The sequence below is a fragment of the Thamnophis sirtalis genome, unplaced genomic scaffold (assembly GCF_051295495.1).
Source record: "Thamnophis sirtalis isolate CommonGarterSnake01/CBP01778 unplaced genomic scaffold, rThaSir2_p1.2 scaffold_8, whole genome shotgun sequence".
Classification (NCBI taxonomy): Eukaryota; Metazoa; Chordata; class Lepidosauria; order Squamata; family Natricidae; genus Thamnophis; species Thamnophis sirtalis.
In genome coordinates, this window is record NW_028261388.1 from 12,369,648 (window position 1) to 12,388,954 (window position 19,307).

The 19,307-nt window shown below is 42.7% G+C and overlaps 1 protein-coding gene across 3 annotated transcripts in view; it reads left to right on the top strand.

The window, feature by feature from the left end:
- Positions 1 to 19,307, top strand: part of AMOTL1 (angiomotin like 1) — a 73,855-nt gene that overhangs the window by 43,566 nt on the left and 10,982 nt on the right. For all 3 annotated transcript variants that reach the window (XM_087721111.1, XM_087721113.1, XM_087721112.1), the window contains 4 exons: positions 1,596 to 1,740; positions 5,720 to 5,809; positions 14,337 to 14,482; positions 16,409 to 16,558. In XM_087721111.1, coding sequence (XP_087577237.1) covers positions 1,596 to 1,740; positions 5,720 to 5,809; positions 14,337 to 14,482; positions 16,409 to 16,558 — 531 coding nt within the window. The remainder of the gene's footprint in view (positions 1 to 1,595; positions 1,741 to 5,719; positions 5,810 to 14,336; positions 14,483 to 16,408; positions 16,559 to 19,307) is intronic.

Sequence of the window (19,307 nt, forward strand, 5' to 3'; positions counted from 1 at the left end):
AGTGAATGTCTGCAATGTCGTTTTGTAACGCCTCAGTCACCCTCCTGTCAGCCCGCTTCTAATGCTTGCCAAATTCTCCGCGGACACAGAGCGTTTATCCAGCCGTGGTTTTGTCGTAGGCCACAAAAAGGGGTTCCCAGAATGTTCTGCCCTGAACCAGCTTTTGGGAGGCTTTGGCTTTGTCGCCTGGACTGCTGCCCTTTTAACTTCCTGGGAAGTGGTCCAATTTTGTACATTTTCACGTATAAAAGAGTAGAGTTCCCCCACCCCAAAACGTTCAGAGCATACGTCTCTCGACATAGCAACTTAATTAAGCTTTTAGCAAGTGGTCCATACATAATTGATTGAGACAGTGATGCATTCTTGGTTTGGAAAAGGGGCTATCATGAAGTAGCTCCAGATTCTGACCTTAGTGTTCTCCCGGCAGAGATGGAGGATCATTTCTTCTTCTTCCAAATCTAGTAAGTTGCTCTTGTTATATATTTAAGAGTTAGTTGATCATTCTGCTGAGCGGGGCTCTGAAGATATTCATCTCCTATTAGAACCGCCAGGCTTCTGTTTGCATCCTTGTCCCAATCAAAACAATAAATAAAACACATTTTTCTACTTGCATTTGTTATGTGCTTTCAAGCTGCTAGGTTGGCAGAAGCTGGGACAAGTTTAACAGTAACAGAGTTGGAAGGGACCTTGGAGATCATCTAGTCCAACCCCCTGCTCACGCAGGAGACCTATACTGGAATGGAATAGAATAGAATTCTTTATTGGCCAAGTGTGATTGGACACACAAGGAATTTGTCTTTGGTGCATATGCTCCACCTTATATGCTCCTCTACTAGGGATTCGAACCGCTGAACTGCTGACCTTTCTGATCTACAGGCTCAGCATCTTAGCCACTGAGCCACCACGTTCCTAAAATAATAAAATAAAACAATAAAATAGAATAAATAATAAAATAAAATAACATAAATAATATAATAAAATAAAATAATCAAAAAAGTTAATTGGGACTCCAGACTACCCTTAAGATGGCTCACTCCAGCCATAAACTACAATTCACAAATTGCAAAAGTTGGATTCACACATCATGCTATAGTAACCTGGTACACCCACTGACCCATAGCTATCATGTTATTCCTTTTTGGGATAAGTGATGTTGTGTAAAATTCGATAGAAGAGATCACAATCTCTGTCGTCCATCATAGTTTTGCTCAATCAAAGCTTTTATATTTGTTTATTTAATTATTACATTTATTATTGAAGAGTCGTGGTGGCGCAGTGGTTAGAATGGAGTACTGCAGGCTACTCCTGCTGATTGCCAGCTGCCAGCAGTTTGGCTATTTGATTCTGACCAGCTCAAGGTTGACTCAGCCTTCCATCTTTCCGAGGTTGGTTGATCAGCATTATTTGGACTTTTTAATGTTTGTGGAAGGAGTCCCATTTGGACATGATTGTAAAGGAGTTCTTTTTGCAAAGTCACAGAAATGGTACAGGGCTGGCAGGATTTCTTTTCTTTTTTTTTACTGTATAAAATTCGCAAATGGTTGACATGCATCCTACCCACCTTTTACTGGATATCAATTTCTCCTTTATCGTAGTTCGAAATGGAAATTCAGAGGATTTCAGAAGCTTATGAGGACCTTGTGAAAATCACCACCAAGAGAGAGTCACTAGACAAGGCGATGCGAAACAAACTTGAAGGTGAAATCAGAAGACTCCATGATTTCAACAGGGACTTGCACGGTATGTCTCCTTCTCCTTCCCCTCCTCCTCTTCCTCCTCCTCCTCTTCCTCCTCCCCCTTCTCCTCTTCCTTCTTCTCCTTCTCCTCTTCCTTCTCCTCCTCTTCCTTCTCCTTCTCCTCCTCTTCCTTCTCTTTCTCTCCTCTTCCTCCTCCTGCTCCTCCTCCTACACTTCCTTCTCCTCCTCCTCTTCCTTCTCCTCTTCCTCCTCCTCCTGCTCCTCCTCCTGCTCCTCCTCCTACACTTCCTCCACCTGCTCCTCCTCCTGTTCCTCCTCCTACACTTCCTTCTTCTCCTCCTTCTCCTCTTCTCCTACTCTTCCTCCTCCTCCTCCTCCTCCTTCTCCTCCTTCTCCTCTTCCTTCTCTTTTGTCTCCTCTTCCCTCCTCTCTTTTGTGATTTCTGTGATCAAACTCTATGATCAAACCACCACAATGAACTTCTTTCATTACTTTTGTATCATTTTCTTTCATTTCTTAATTCATGTTTTCCACTTTTTTTTACTACTCTTACATTCTGGTCAATGTTCCCTCTATTTATTTTTTTAGTGTGAGCAGAAAAGTATATTTTTTGAGCGGCACATTTTCATGCTTGAGCACCTGAATTTTTTTCACAGATGTCACCTAAGACAACAACAAAATCAGTATTATTTGAAACTTAAAGTTATGTTTATTCAAGGTACCCACTTAATTAAAAGTGTTATATAATATCAGTATCACTTAACAACACTCCTGCTTAGCAACCAAAATGTTGGCTCAGAAACTCTGGCATTTGAAGGACGCAAGTCTTAAAGCTGTCAAGTTACAAGATCCTTGCACCCCTAACCCTTTAGGGGAAAAAAACCCAGGGGTGTTCAAACCTGACAGCTTTAAGACTTGTGGGCTTCAACTCCCAGAATTCCTCCTCCAGTCATGTTGCCTCAGGAACTCTAGCATTTGAAGCATGCAAGTCTTAAAGCTGTCAAGTTACAAGACCCTTGCACCCCTAACCCTTTAGAAAAAAAACTCAGGGGTGTTCAAACCTGACAGCTTTAAGACTTGTGGATTTCAACTCCCAGAATTCCTCCTCTCGCTCTTCATCTTGATGGAGTGAGCTCCCATTACTTGTCCCATCTTCTGCCAACCTAGCAGTTCGAAAGCACATAAAAATGCAAGTAGAAAAATAGAGACCGCCCTTGGTGGGAAGGGAACAGTGTTCCGTGTGCCTTCGGCATTTAGTTATGCCAACCACATGACCACCGAAACATCTTTGGACAGCGCTGGATCTTCGGCTTAGAAACAGAGATGAGCACCGCCCCCTAGAGTTGGGAACGTCTAGCACATATGTACGAGGGGGACCTTTACCTTTTAAGCTATCATGTTCTCTTCTATTTTGGCAGGCTAGAGGCTAGACAAATTATACCCTATTCATGACTTTTAGAAAATTATTATGGATAAGATTGCCTGGGCCAGGTTGCAGATATCGACTAAATGGTCCCATTTATCATTGCTTGTCCCAAACATGAACCTAGATGGCTTCTGTTTTCAGTTAATTATATACCAGTCTTATTGTCTCCAAAGAAAAACTTGTGGCTAACACTAGTTATGGTTTAGGTCAGGGGTTCTCAAAACCTGGCAACTTTAAGACTTGTGGACTTTAACTCCCAAAATTCTCCAGCCAGTATGGCTAGCTGAGGAATTCTGGGAGTTGAAGTCCACAGGTCTTAAAGTTGCCAAATTTGGAGTCCCTTGGTTTTAGGGGAAGCCAGAATTATTGAAGTTCTCCAGGAATGAAAATCAAAGTGTATGAGGGGGCATTTATATTGATGCCAATATAAATCCCCTGCTCAGAGCTAGAATCCATATTATAACATTCACAAACAACTATACGGCCTTTAGTTGAATACAAGTAATCCCCTATTTAAAGCTAAAGGTTTCACTTGCACATATGTGCCAGTCGTTCCCAACTCAGTTTCAAAGCCGAAGGGCCAGCACTGTCCAAAGATGCCTCCGTGGTCATGTGGCTGGCATGACTAAATGCTGAAGGCGCATGGAATGCTGTTACCTTCCCACCAAAGTTGGTTCCTATTTTTTGACTTGCATTTTTACATGCTTTTGAACTGCTAGGTTGGCAGAAGATGGGACAAGTAACGGGAGCTCACTCCATTATGCGGCACTAGGGATCCGAACTACCGACCTTTCTGATCGACAAGCTCAGCATCTTAGCCACTGAGCCACCGTGTCCCTATCCTCTATTTACAAATTCATTTAGTGACCGTTCAAAGTTACAATGGCATTGAAAAAAGTGAGTTACGACTGCTTTTCACAGTTACAACCTTTTCAGCATCATGTGATCAAAAGATCATGTGATCAAAATTCAGATGCTTGGCAGCTGGTTTGTACTTATGACCGTTGCTGTGTCACAGACTCATGTAAGTCATCTTTTGCAACCTTCTGACAAGCAAAGTCAATGGGGAAGCCAGATTCGCTTAACAACCGGGTTTCTAACTTATCAACTGCAGTGATTCACTTAACAACAGAGGCAGGAAAGGTCGTAAAACGGGGCAAAATTCATCTAACAAATGTCTCACTTAACAATGGAAATTTGGGGCTCAATTGTGGTCGTAAGTCAAGGACTACCTGTATATTTGTTTATTTATTTATTAAATCGATTTATAGGCCGCCCAATCCCGGAGGACTCCGGGCGGCTATAGCCAAGGAAGGGAGCCCACCATCTCTCTGGATAAATGGTTTCATAGACAACCTGCTCTTATGCTTGGAAAGTTTCCCCTGCCATCTGAATCTGACCTCTTATAATTGGTCCTGCAGTCTGGAGAGAGACAGAAAAAATTTGCTCACAAAGTTGTGCGTTTTAGGCTGATGCTAAAATAAGTCGTTGTCTGACGGAATTTGGAATTTCTCTCTCTTATTTGACTAGCAGCAGCATAAACGATTGGCCACAGCTTTACTCGGCCATGGCTACTTTTATTTTTTCCTCTACAACCATTTCAAATAAGAGGGGATCGGTATAGATTCCTTGGTTCCCCTTTTTGTGCTCCCCGCAAGATCTGGCTTAGTCGTAACAAGGTGACGAGTCCCTGGAGTGGACATGACAGAAATAGGAAATTCTCTGCCGTAAAGATTTTTGGGAGCCCAATGCTATTTATAAGCAGAAAGAATCTTTTAGCTCGCAGAAGACGCCAAAGTTAGGAACTGAACCAACCTTCCCCCCACAAACACTCCTTGATGTGGGTTGGAGAAAATTAAGCCAGGCCAGTGATGGCTAACCTTTTTGCTGTCGCATGCCAAAAGCACGAGACCCATAGTGCAATGCGTGCACGACAAACCCCTCCCCCCCATGCATCCTCCCCTCCCGCGCATGTGCGTGCCTCCACCACCCTGTTTTGGGCCTAGCTGGCCTCTCTGAAGCCTCCTGGGACCAAAAACGGGATGTGGGGGACACCCATAATGCAATACGTGAACAACCCCCCCTCCCTGTGCGCCCTGCTCTCCCGCGCATGTGCGCCCCCCCTGATTTTGGGCCCAGCAGGCCTCCCTGAAGCCTCCTGGGACCAAAAATGGGATTTGGGGGCATGCCCCCCACACATGCACACATCTCCCGCATGCACTCCATACCCTGTGCATGTGGAGCAGGGACCCAAAAATCAGCTGGCCAGAGGGAGGCATGTGCGCAGTGGAGCTGAGCTGGGGTGACAGAGAGAGAAAGAGGGCTGCAAGTGCCACCTGTGGCACGTGTGCCATAGTTTCGCCATCACAGAGCTAGGCTGCAATTCTCCCGAAGAGACCCTCTACCCTTGACTTACATCATTCTTCCTTATTCTCTCGCCTGACCTCGTTGCTATTTAGTTTCTCTCTCCCTCTGAATCTCTCTCTTTAAAAGTTTTTATGTCACACTTGTTAGCCTGCCTCTTACCGTTCAAGCATTCAGGGCAATATACACATTGATATATTTTATTCTTAAAATCTTTCTCCTTCCTGTGCAGACCGACTGGAGACTGCAAATAGGCAACTGGCCAGCCGAGAGTTTGAGGGACATGAAAATAAGGCAACAGAGGATCTTTATGCCTCTCAGAGTGAGTGCCATGTTAATATATCCTGGACTTATATAGGAATGTAAACGTATGTGATTTCACTTCATTTCTTAGCACCTGATTTTTTCCCCCCTGTTTTCTGTCCTGTTTTTTTGGAGAGGTTGTTGTAGCAGTTTATGGTCGGGGGAAAGTGGGAAGACTTTGAATATTTTAATGGAAGTGAAAAGATATGAGAGAAAAACAGAAACCCACCCTCTTGATTTGCAAATTCTTTTCTTCCCACCTTCTTGGATCCTTCAAAATTCGCACAGAACCCAAAATGGTGAAGCTATTAAAAGTGATGCCATTAGCAATAGCAGTTAGACTTATGTACCACTTCACAGTGCTTTACAGCCCTCTCTAAGCGGTTTACAGAGTCAGCCTATTGCCCCCAACAATCTGAGTCCTCATTTTACCCACCTCGGAAGATTGGGAGGCTGAGTCAACTTTGAACCTGGTGAGATTTGGTCTGCCAAATTGCAGGCACCCAGAAGAAGTAGCTTGCAGTACTGCACTCTCACCACTCCGCCAACGCGGCTCATGTTTTATTAGGGCGTGCCATGGATATTTGCATTCTTCATCCCCAACAGGTAGATGTAAATGGTAAATTATGGAAATGAAACTGAAAAACGATCATTATCCACACAGGGATGGCCGCCATGTTGACTTTTTATTCTTCCTGGTCTCTGTTCAGCCCAAAGGAGACACTTAGAACCACAATGACGAATCTTAAGTCTGCTGGACTTCATGTGGCCCTTGGAAGCCACTCCCAGGGCTGCCATTAAGTTGCAATGTTGTAATGCAAAAGAAAGAAATTCTTATTAACTGCATTAACTGCACATAATTAATTTTATTAAGACTTTTTCTTGGCTCTGTCTCATTTAATCCCCTAGCCGTTCTGACCTAGGCTTCCCAAGATCATGAAGCAAACTCCTTGTCCCGACAAAAACCCCTCTTATTAATTTACTGTGAATTCTGCTCATTTACATCCAGCAAAGTCTTTCAAGGGAGGATTTACAGTCACAGACCTTATCTGGCTTGGAGAGCTGCCAGGCCGATATCTGCAAAACTTGGCTAGGAGTCTCGGAGAGTCATGAACCAATTAAGTGAACTAATTGTCTCCTGCAAAATCCACTTCCCTTTCACTCCTCTTTTATTTCCTCTGGGAGGAGCCATTCATCATTCACCTGTGGCCTTACTCCCAAGTTGACCCCTGTTATTTAGCTGTTTCCTTTGTCTGGCAACTCTGTGCTTGCGCACACTGGGAACTGGCTCCCAGCTGTTCTTCTGCATCACTGATGTCTGACTCTGAAGGCAGCTGATAACTGGCATATGGCCCTGGCCCCCTCTCTGCCTCCAACACAGAGCCCTCATCAGAGCCTTCCCCAGACTTCAGGACTGGCCCATGTTCCTCCCCAACCTCCTCACTGTCCGAATCTGCTGCTAGCTCCGTTGGCCGCTGGCGGGCCACAACACTAGCTAAAAGATCCCAAACCACCATTTGTTGTTTGCAACTGGACCGCGGAAAGTGCTTGAGCGCCCATATGCATCTCCACTTGCACAAGCAGTGGGCAAGCAATTGCACGCACAATCCATTTGTGTGAACGGAAGCCGTCTGTGGTTGCCGCTCACGCAAATGGAGCCGCATGCGCACTTGCCGGCCGCTCACGAGGAACTGCCCCCCTTTTCCCAACCTTTCACCGGTCCTCAAAGCTGGAAAAGTTGAGGGACTCTTGCCTAGCCCACAGGTGCATCTGATTGTCAAATATACCTCTTTTATGATCATCTTAAATTATCTTTTAAGATGCATTTATAAGTAAGGAATAACATTGCATTAGGTGGAAAACTCTTGAGTATGAGCTTTTGGCTCAAATTGGTAGAGATGCAAACAAAGGAAATTAGAAACCAACTCATTAGTAATAAGGGACAGGCAAGAACAGCTTTCAAATCATCATCATTGTTCCTAAGAGGCAAAATAACCCATTTCTCTAAAGTTCCAAAAATAGATGCTGTGTGATGCTGTAGGAAGAATCGTAGAGGATGAATTTAGCCATTCCTGCCCTACTTTTTCAGCCTGACAAAGTAATGAAAAGATGACAATCATTTTGTCCTATTTCAGAGCATTAATGCCCCTGATCATTCAGGTTCTATTTAGACATCATGTTGATTCTCCATTTTTATCCTTAGGCTTATCATACACAATTCGGAAACCACTTGTGAATAGTAGCCTTCTTCCACAGGTTTTAATAGTTGTGAATTTACAGCCGGGTGTTCTACAGAGAAGTATTGGTATTTTGTCCGTCCAGTGGCAGTGGCAGAATGGGGTAAATGACACAATGGCTTTCCATGCGCTCTTCACCCAGTGTGCATGTTGGATTATAAATGATAGATGTCCGCTGTAGAATATTTTTCATTTAATCCTGGCTGATTTGAAAGAAGCGAACTTTGTTTAAGGGCTGGGAAAAATTGCTAAATGCCTGTATAGTTTCTATGAACTGGGATTAATCAATAAAGTTGCAGGATGGCAGCTTTGAAGAGCACCAGCCTAAAAGATGGATGCAATCGATTAAAGATGCCTCTAAGCAGCTGTCAGCGGTATGGTTTTGTCTGAGCAGGAGGAATTTACAGGCGGCTGTTACGCAGAAGTTGGGTTGATAAAATCAGAAGTGAGGAGGTAATCAGCCTCCTGGGAAAGCCAAGGGAAATCATCACAACCATTAAAAAGCAGAAGTCAGAATATTTTGGACATGTAATGCGACACCTGGAAAAATACGGCATCCTTCACTTAATCCTCCAGGGAAATATGGCGGGCAAAGGAGGTCCAGGCAGAAGAAGAACATCATGGCTTCAAAATCTAAGGGACCGGTTTGGACAAAACTGAACTGCACTTTTTTGTGCGGCTGTTGATAAAAAAGGATCGCCACCATGATCACCAACATCCAGTGACTGATATGGCACAAGAAGGAGGAGCAGGAGGAATGAGCTAATTTTACAATTCTTACTGATAAACTACAAATCTAGGATCTGCCAGTCGACTTCAGTCAATAACTGCAATAACTGCCCATTCATTGGGATTGGGACAACCAGTGACGTGCGGTGAGGTTTATGGCTGGTGAGGCAGTCCTCTCCCCCGACACCCCACTGACTAAAGCACTTTCTTTCACACGCCTGTGCTCGCGGCAGAGCTCAGGCAGGCTGCCGTGGGCTCAGGCGGGCGAAAGAAAGTGCTTTAGTCAGTGGGGTGTCGGGGGAGAGGAGAGAATGCCTGAGCATTGCATTTATTAAAGAAAAAAGAAAAAAAAGGATTCACTGGCTGGGGAATTCTGGGAGTTGAAGTCCAGACATCTTCAAGTTGCTAAGGTTGAGAAGCACTGATATAGGAGCAAATGTAGTTCCTTAAAGGACAGATCATACAAAATGCCACAGATGTTTGGCATGAATTCCCCATGCAATCCAGACAAGTCCATGCTACAAATAGCAGATAGAGTATTTCCAAGAATAGAAAGAGGATTATGAAGATCCTCCTCAGATAGACTTTATTTATTTATACTCAGATATTTACAGCCTTCTGAATGCCATCTGCAGTGCAGTCCTGAGGTAAAAAATAGAACTGGCTATCCTGGGTTAACCGGGAAAGTGTTCCTATGTGTTCCACCTGTAAGTAAGATGGATATGAGTGCCCATTTTAGAAATTCTTCCCAAATGAGTATACGACAGCAATAGCAATAGCAGAAAAGAGAATAACGGAGTTGGAAGGGACCTTGGAGGTCTTCTAGTCCAACCCCCTGCTTAGACAAGAAACCCTACACCACTTCAGACAACCTTTTCTTAAAAACTTCCAGTGTTGGGGCATTCACAACTTTTGGAGGCAAGTTGTTCCACTGATCAATTGTTCTAACTAAGGAAATTTCTCCTTAGTTCTAAGTTGCTTCTCTCAATTAGTTTCCATCCATTGCTTCTTGTCCTGCTCTCAGGTGCCCTGGAGAATAGTTTGACTCCCTCTTCTTTGTGGCAACCCCTGAGATATTGGAACACTGCTATCATGTCACCTCTAGTCCTCCTTTTAATCAAACTAGACATTCCCAGTTCCTGCAGCCGTTCGTCATATGTTTATACTCCAGTCCCCTAATCATCTTTGTTGCTCTTCTCTGCACTCTTTCTAGAGTCTCCACTTCTTTTCTACATCATGGCGACCAAAACTGGATGCAGTATTCCAAGTGTGGCCTTACCAAGGCATTATAAAGCAATAACACTTAGACTTATATACCACTTCACAGTGCTTTACAGCACTCTCTAAGTGGTTTACAGAATCATCCCATTGCCCCCAACGATCTGGGTCCTCATTTTACTGACCTCAGAAGGATTGAAGACTGAGTGAATCTTGAGTCGGTCAGGATCCAACTCTTGGCAGTGAATGGAGTCAGCCTGCACTACTGCATTCTAACCACCACAGCTCCTAAGTTAATTGAGTAAGATAATTAAAATATTGGAAACTTATCAATTCATGGAGAGAGTGATCGTATGTGAGTGGTTTGAACTTAAGGAGAGCACGCAGGCTTAAACACATTTATTTACTGCTTTTTACAGTAAAAAGATATGCAAAGCACATCACAATAAACCTTCACTTATAATTAACAGTTGGAAAAATTTTAAGACAAATTGTAGCGAAGAGCTGAGGTGGCACAGTGGTTAGAGTGCAGTACTGCAGGCCACTTCAGCTGACTGCTATCTGCAGTTCGGCGGTTCAAATCTCACCGGCTCAAGGTTGACTCAGCCTTCCATCCTTCCGAGGTGGGTGAAATGAGGACCCAGACTGTGGGGGCAATATGCTGACTCTGTAAACCGCTTAGAGAGAGCTGAAAGCCCTATGAAGCGGTATATAAGTCTAACTGCTATTGTTATTGCTAACTAGTTGGATACTAGTTGGATCTATAGTGAACTAGCTGGACCACGTGGTTTTGCTACGAAACCATGTGATCGGGCCAGGTCACAAGCTGAATGACTCACATGCTGGCCACGCCTATATAAGGCAACTGGCAGTTGGAACAGAGTTCCTTTCAGTTGGGGAGGGGGAGTAGAACATCTAACTCCATAGCATCAGAGCGTGTTAATATACTGTATATGAATATACTGTATATGAAATACTAATGATCTGATGGTCATTTCGAAAAATCCTTTCTTAGCGAGCATCTGGAAGCCAAGAGAAACATAGGTGCCAAATTTCAAATTTGAAGGTATTACCGTTCTGGAGATTTCGTGATGAGTGAGAGGTAGTTGGCTTTTATACATATAGATTTAAATTGAGCACAATTGAACGAACAGCAAATAAATAGGTTTGAAATTGAAGCAAAGAGGAAAACCATAGTTTACAAGGCAAATATAAAATAATAAAGGTGATGTGCACAATTGTCTTTAACATACTATGTGAGAGTGCAACAGCATAAATACAGTTCAGAGTAGTAGTTTGTGGTTGGGTCAGAGGATGCTGAAAGCAAGAAAGAAAAATGAGTGGGGTGGGGGGAATTTTCTCAACCCTCCCTTCCCTTAAGGCTTATCTTTATGTGTTTCTATTTTGAGCAGAATGTTTAAGATATCTGATAACAGTGAGCCTACGTAGAATTCAGTTTAGTTTTGTTTCCCCCCCACTCCTTTTTATGTTTGAGGATGTAAAACATATGCTTTGCAATAAAATTGATTTAGTTTTGCATATGTATTGTATGCAAATATTGAAAATATTTGTGCCAGCTTATTCTTGGACTGCAGTTCTGGGACAGTTTAAAAATGGCATTGATTAGTTGGAGTCAGTTTGGATGATAGTGATTGGGAGATAGTGATTGGGAGCCAGGTCTGATGAAGAATGAGCCGAGGTGGCGCAGTGGTTAAATGCAGCACTGCAGGCTGACTGCAGCTCTGCAATTCGGCTGTTCAAATCTCACCGGCTCAGGGTTGACTCAGCCTTCCATCCTTCCGAGGTGGGTAAAATGAGGACCCGGATTGTTGTTGGGGGCAATATGCTGACTCTGTAAACCGCTTAGAGAGGGCTGAAAGCCCTATGAAGCGGTATATAAGTCTAACTGCTATTGCTATTGCTATTGCTAAAGCAGTGTTTCTCAGCCTTGGTAACTTGAAGGTATGTGGACTTCAACTCCCAGAATTCCCTAGCCAACTTTGGGATTTCGGGAGCTGAAGTCCACACATCTTCAAGTTGCCAAGGTTGAGAAACACTGAGCTAAAGGCACTGGATATGTTAGAAGATTGAGATGAGATTAATTAGCAATCTTCAGATATCCTATTGGTTGTCATATAAAGTTGAAAGTTGGCTTGTTTTGGGTTCTGGGGTTGGATCAAAACAAATAGCTTGAAACTAGAGAGAAGTAGACTTGGGTCAAATAACAGGAGGATTTTCGTGATAGTTAAGATCAGGGGTCAAATGCTACTGGTTCAGAACAGGTCATCCGAACCAGTATTGCCGATGATCAGCTGTGCAGCAATCAGCTGTGCCGCATGATTAATCGTGCAGCACAGCTGATTGTCCCACAGCGGATCGTCAGAGCTGCCAGTTCGCCCAAACCGGTAGCATTTTTTACTACTGGTTCAGGCGAACGGCATGCATGCGCACGCGAAACAAACCAGTAGCAGACTTCAGAGCATTTCAGCCCGGTTAAGACTTGCTAAGATGCGGAATATGTTGCCCCATAAAGTACTATGTTCCTCTTCCGTGGACATCTTCAATCAGAGGCTGAATTACTATCTGTTTGAAATACTATATAAAGATTCTGCACTAAGCGGGACATTTGATTAGAGGTCTTGTGACTTTCCGCCCCAACCTATGTCTTGATTCTGTGATTGTGAAGTCTGACATATTTTGCAGACCACCAAGTTCAGAAAAGAGGGACGCGGTGACTCAGTGGCTAAGACACTGAGCTTGTTGATCAGAAAGGTCAGCAGTTCAGCGGTTCGAATCCCTAGCGCTGCCTAACAGAGTGAGCTGCCGTTACTTGTCCCAGCTTCTGCCAACCTAGCAGTTCGAAAGCACGTAAAAATGCAAGTAGAAAAACAGGAACCACTTTGGTGGGAAGGGAACAGCGTTCCATGCGCCATTTCGGCATTTAGTCATGCCTGCCACATGACCACGGAGACGTCTTCAGACAGCACTTAGAAACGGAGATGAGCACTGCCCCCTAGAATCAGGAACGGCTAGCACATATGTGCGAGGGGAACCTTTACCTTCCCTGAAGATTCTTTATCAGAATCTCGAGGACTGCACATAAGTGTTTCCTGGAGAACGAATAGGCGGAAGATGTTCCTCTTGCAATGAAACAGAGCTGATGCTGGGGCATCTGAACTATTTGGGGATGCTTGGCCGCAGCTGAAGTTCAGTGAATACTTTCCCATCCGATGACTCAGTGCCAAATTCACATGAATGGGGCAAAGCTAAATAAAGCACAGCAGTGCCTTCCAACCCCCCCCCCCACCTCTCCCCAGCTGATGTTGATATTAGAGAGGCCTCGCTGGAATCAACGGCAGATATGTTATTTCAAGTCTACTTACAAGCTTTGTCTAAAGTAGTTTTCCCACCAACGTGGACTGAATCTGGTGCAGCCTGGGTGTGCAGATGTAGAAATGTTCATATCCATATCCATTTTGTCTGGTATCCCAGCTCAAATGGTGGCTCATCCTTAATAACTTGCTATTTAAAAAAAACAAAAACCAATTAAGAATATTGAAATTATTTCTCTCTTATGTTTCCATGTCGTTATTAAAATTTCATGTTAGGACTAGTGAGAGCTCACATGTGGTAAGCAACCAGCCCCTTTTGGATTTCTGCATATATGTACTATATATGTGAGTGTATCGGGGTGGATTCTGGCTTCTGTTACTGCTGTTTCACTCAGGGACATGCTTCGTGCATGCGCTTGATGCACGCTACACGCACATGAGCAGTAATAAAAAAATACTTCTGTGCGAAGTAAAAAACAATCGGGAGGCGCCTTGAATTTTTATTTTGCATAAAATGGCTACTCATCTTGTATGAAAAACTGTCATAAATCACTTTGTGCCCTTGTAACTTCAAATGGTCACTAAATAAATAGAGCAGAGCAGAGCAGAATAGAATAGAATAACAGAGTTGGAAGGGATCTTGGAGGTCTTCTAGTCCAACCCCCTGCTTAGGCAGGAAACCCTACACCACTTCAGACAAATGGTTATCCAACATCTTCTTAAAAACTTCCAGTGTTGGAGCATTCACAACTTCCGGAGGCTAGTTGTTCCACTGATTAATTGTTCTAACTGTTGAAGTGTTTGTTGTATGTTGTAGATCACCTAAATTCTGTTAGAAAGTTTATATTTGGAGCCCAGGGCCCTAATTAGAAATAAAGACAATGCTTTGCAACATGGAATGTGCAGACTAGGAGAACTGTCTTGTGAATACCTCAAGTGTCCTGGATACTAATTAGGGTACTGCAAACCTAGAATCTTAGGGTTTTTTCTTCTTCTGAAGGATTTGGCCTTGATCTTGTCTCCCTTCTAGACAAAGAGTACTTGAAGGAGAAGGAGAAGCTAGAAATGGACTTGACGGCCTTGCGCCTCACCAATGAGGAGCATCGAAGACACATTGAGATCCTTGACCAGGCTCTGAACAGCGCTCAAGCCAAAGTCATCAAGCTAGAAGCAGAGGTGAGAGGTTAAATTATCTCTCATAAGCAGACGCTTGTTTTCTTTTCCTGGGATTGGTGCGGGTGGAAAATTCTCCTGTTGGTGCTCAGGACGATGGGGTTGGCTTCCAATCCAAACATCAGCATTAAAGGAGATGTTTGTCTTAGGACACAGCAACACTTCTGTGCTGTCTGGAATATTTTGACTACAGAGTCTCAGATGATTTAATCACGCTTCTCAAAATCCTTTCTCAAATTCCTTCGTTGTTTTGGTTGTCCTTCAGATTTCCTTTTTCTCCCTCTTTCGGTGTTTGTTCGTTTTGAGATTCAGTAATTGGACTGTACACAATCTTTTTTAAGACTATCCCATTGGACTTAGTCATGTCTTCCAATCTGCAAGCGTACGTTCTCAGCATTTATTATTGTGGCTAGAGTAACCCAAAACATAAGGGAGGCCAGAAAGTATGAAGAGCATCTGCTGGGTAATTTCCAAATCGTATTAAACCAATACAGAAATAACCCAAATCATCCAGCAAAAATCATTAAAATACATTAAAAACAATAACGTCTATTAAAACCATTAAAAAAATCTGTGAGAGTCAAATCCAATTTATCAGCAGTACAGTGTAAGCTTCACACCACACTGCTAGATCCCCGGGCAAGATGGCTAAACCAAGTCTTCAGGTTCTTCCTGAAGGCCAGAAGATGACAACCTACATGTGATGAGGCAAAGGTTAGGCTCAAGGCAGAAGAGGCTCTCTTAGGATTTCATACTATAACACCTGGTTTGCTGAACGGAAAACTGGCCAGCTAATCCATAAACTATGTTCAGAGTTTAACCCAGCATCTGTGTAACTGACAATGACAACTACATCCAAAGATGCTTTACAATTAGAAAGGGAAATACCCTTATCTAGGTCTCCATTATTTCAGAAATTACATACAATAATCATTTTAATTTGCTTCCTGGCTGGAGCAGGAGATCAAGAGGGAGCTTTCACAAAGATTGAGAGGTTTAAGTTACAGTCACAAGTTAGAAAGGAGCGCCAGACTTTCCCTCCCTTTTCATGAATGTCCAGAGACTAGAATTCAGAACCGAATGGTTTGCTGTTGCTATTCCAGAAAGGCCCTGATTTATATGAGTCTTGGTGACTTGAAAATGCTGAATCAATCAATCTGTTTGTGTGTGGGAGTGTGTGTTCCAGCATAACTCTGGAATGCCTTGAGCAATTTCAACCAAACTTGGTACACAGATGACTTACGCTCTGGAAACAAATACTGTGTGGGTAAGACACCCCTAACACCCCTCGGGGTGTGTGTTCTGTTAAGATACAGCCTGTTGTGCTTAAAATGGCTTCTAGCATACTGCCGTAAAATGGCTTCTACTGTACAGGGCAGTAGAGTTGCCATGTTAATGACTTCACAGTACTCCACAAGGGGGCTCCCTCTGGTAAGGGGGGAAATCCAACATTAGATCCGGGATTATTTTTGAGGATAAATGTATGGATTAGGATAAATAAATACCTGGGCAATGCCGTCTTATCACCTAGTGAACAATACACAAGCCATATTGTCATTTACATGGGGGGGGGGGGAATCATTTCCAAGATCTCCAAGCTATTTTGAACCAAAAGACAAACGCTTTCACTCTTTTTCCTGCATACACATTCTTGTATAAATATACAATCACTGTTCTCAGTCTCGTGTATTTTTCCCAGTAATTTTTTCTTCTGCTGCTGCTCTCCTTTCCTTGCTCTGGATTGCTCTGACAATGTGGGTTGGCCAGAGAGTCCTCTGCTTTGAAGGGAACAAGTTCTCGGTAGTTGGAGGCATTTCCTTAGAGACAGAATTATTCCCGTTGGGGATATTGAGGTGCGCTTCTTGTATTGAATCGGAGGTCAGACAAAAATGACTTCCCATCCCTGAGTTTCTGTGGTTCTGCCTTCAGCTGCGGAAGAAGCAAACGCATGTCGAGAAGGTAGAGAAGCTCCAGCAGGCCTTGACCCAACTTCAGGCAGCCTATGAGAAGCGAGAGCAGATGGAGCATCGATTGCGTACCCGGCTGGAAAGAGAGTTGGAATCCCTGAGGCTGAAACAGGTGAGAAATTGAAGGTGGAACTTTGGTTCCCTGGAGTGATTTAAGGTGCCGTCAGATCAAAGCTCAGAATCGACTTTGTGTTTGTAATAGTTCCGTACTCCAAATTATGGCTGCTGCAGCACCACCTGGTCATATGAATAATATTTGGGTGCTTGCCAATCCACACACCCTTACAATCGACCATGGTGTGCTGCAGCATCTCCCTGCCTATCTTTTCCCCCTTATCCTGCCCTGCTGAGTGTCTTGGGCATTCCCCCTACATGTCTGGGTCCCCACAGGTCTTGCTTTCTGCCCTACTGGGTCCCACAACCTTGTTCCCCCTTGTTCTGACCTAGGCTTCCCAAGAGCATGAAGCAAACTCCTGGTCCCGACAACCCCCCCTCCCTTTTTTAAAAAATTTACTGTGAATTCTTCTCATTCACATCCAGCAAAGTCTTTCAAGGGAGGATTTACAGTCACAAACCTTATCTGGCTTGGAGAGCTGCCAGGCCAATATCTGCAAAACTTGGCAAGGAGCCTCGGAGAGTCACAAACTAATTAAGTGCAACAATTGAGGAGCAAATAATTGTAACTGTTTTAAGTTGTTCTTTAGACCACCAGTGTTAGAATTGTCCATATATGGTGTTAATTTAGAGCTAGAATTCTAAATTTTTTTTTTTAAAAAAAACCATGGGTCTGCTTGTCTTTGTTGGCTTCTGTTAATCTGCAGGTCAGAAAAATGTCTTCTAGTGGCACAGGGAAAACTGAAGAGGGGTGATATGTCCTAACAAAGCGAAATAAAAAGAAGATAAAAGATTTCACTGGGCTTGACAGTGGCTTGGGGAAAATTGAAAAGGGTAGAAATGTCCCAACAAAGAAAAGAGAGACGACAGGAATAGAGAATTGGGACAAAAGACTTGTTAGGGAAAAATCTGATATTTAGAAATTGTTATGGGGAGAATATAAAGTTGAGGCATGTGATTTACATCTTTACATGATAATTAAACTGAGTTGCTAACTGATTGAACAGGATAATGGAAAGATAATTAAATAAAAGTTAAAATATATGAAATATTCTTTTACATAATAAATTGAGTTGAGTTATTGATTGAATATGATAATGGAAAGACAATTAAATATAGGTTAAAATATAAGAAATATGAATGTATATAGAATGTTTAAGAAAATGAACAAAGTCAGGTGTGTATTGCTTGTTACTTTACGTAGCAGATCAATGGAATTGTAATGAACACTTTGCAGCAGGGATTGTTATTTAAAGACTATCAAATATAAGCTGTTAAGATATGGAAAAATGGAGTGGGAACATGAAATATACTTATAATGAGATTATAAAGACAGATTAAAAATTTGGGGCGGGTAACGATATATAACTATACAATATTATGATGAGAATAGCTGGGAATTGCAATCAGGTCCACATTCCAGACTAAAATAAGTTGGGAGGTGTGTGTTTTAAAAATATAATTGCTATATATGTATACTTTTTTTCCTTCATTGCTTAAAAATGTTAAAATTAAAGAGGTTTATTGATATGAAATTATAACGAAGAAGAAGAGAGGGTAAGGAGAGAGGGTGTGGGGGTAGAGGAGGGGAGAAAGAAGGAGTGGAAAGGGGAAGAGAGGAAGGGGAAGTAGAGAAGAGAAGAATGACAGAGGGTAGAAAGGAGGTAGGGAGGAAGAGGAGAGAGGGAGAAGAAAGTGATGGACAGGGTAATATGGTGTTTGGAGAGCAGAGGAGTTTATAATTGTTTTTTTGGGAGTTGATGGTAAGACAAATTGATGTTAATATTTAATAATATAAACTTATGTTGGTTATGTATCAGTATACATGTGCTTATGTGTTATGAAAATGAAAAAAATAAAAAACTTTAATGTAGAAAAAAAGAAAACTGTCTTCTGAGTTTAGCATAAGATGGGATAATTTAACAGAATCCAGCCAATTCCTTGGCACGAGCGAAGAGCTTTTGGTTTAATTAATTGGCTTTCTGAGAATTACTTTTTAGGAACTTAGTTGTCACTTGCCAAATTAGAATGGCTAGGGATGGTTTTTATGTAAAGATCGATCCTTATGAGAAGGTGTGAGATGCTAGTGAAATATCACCATAGCTTAGAAAATTATAAGATAGTTCCTTCTGTGCATCAAGGTAAAGAATTCTGAATAACCATTACTTGAAGATATGTTTACATTGATGAGTTGGGGAATGAGGTGCTTGAAAACAACCATGGTTTGCTGTTATCAGTGGCATCAACTACGAGTTTGTGCATTCTCCAGTCGTCTTCCTAGCTGCCACATACTAGATGAGCCTTGGTGGTGCAGTGCTTAAAATGCTTAAAACTCTACCCATAGCCTGGAGTTTGATCCTAAAGGGCTAAAGGTTGACTCAGCCTTCCATCCTTCCAAGGGCAGTAAAATAAGGACCCAGATTGTTGGGGGCAAGATGCTGACATTGTAAACTGTAAATAGAGAGTGTAGTAAAGCACTACGGGATGGTATATACCGTAAGTCTAAGTGCAGTTGCTAAGAGAGAATGATGGTGACTTGTATTGCTGCTTGAAGTAGCAGATTATATATACCATATTTTTCAGAGTATAAGATGCACCTTTATCCTTCAAAAAGAGGGTGAAAATCTGGGTGCATCTTATACACTGAATCCAGTATTTTTGGCCTCCTGAAACTCTTCCCCCGTCGCAAAAATGGCCGTGCATAGCCTTTAGGAGGCTCCAGAGTACTCCTAGGGGATGGGGAGGGC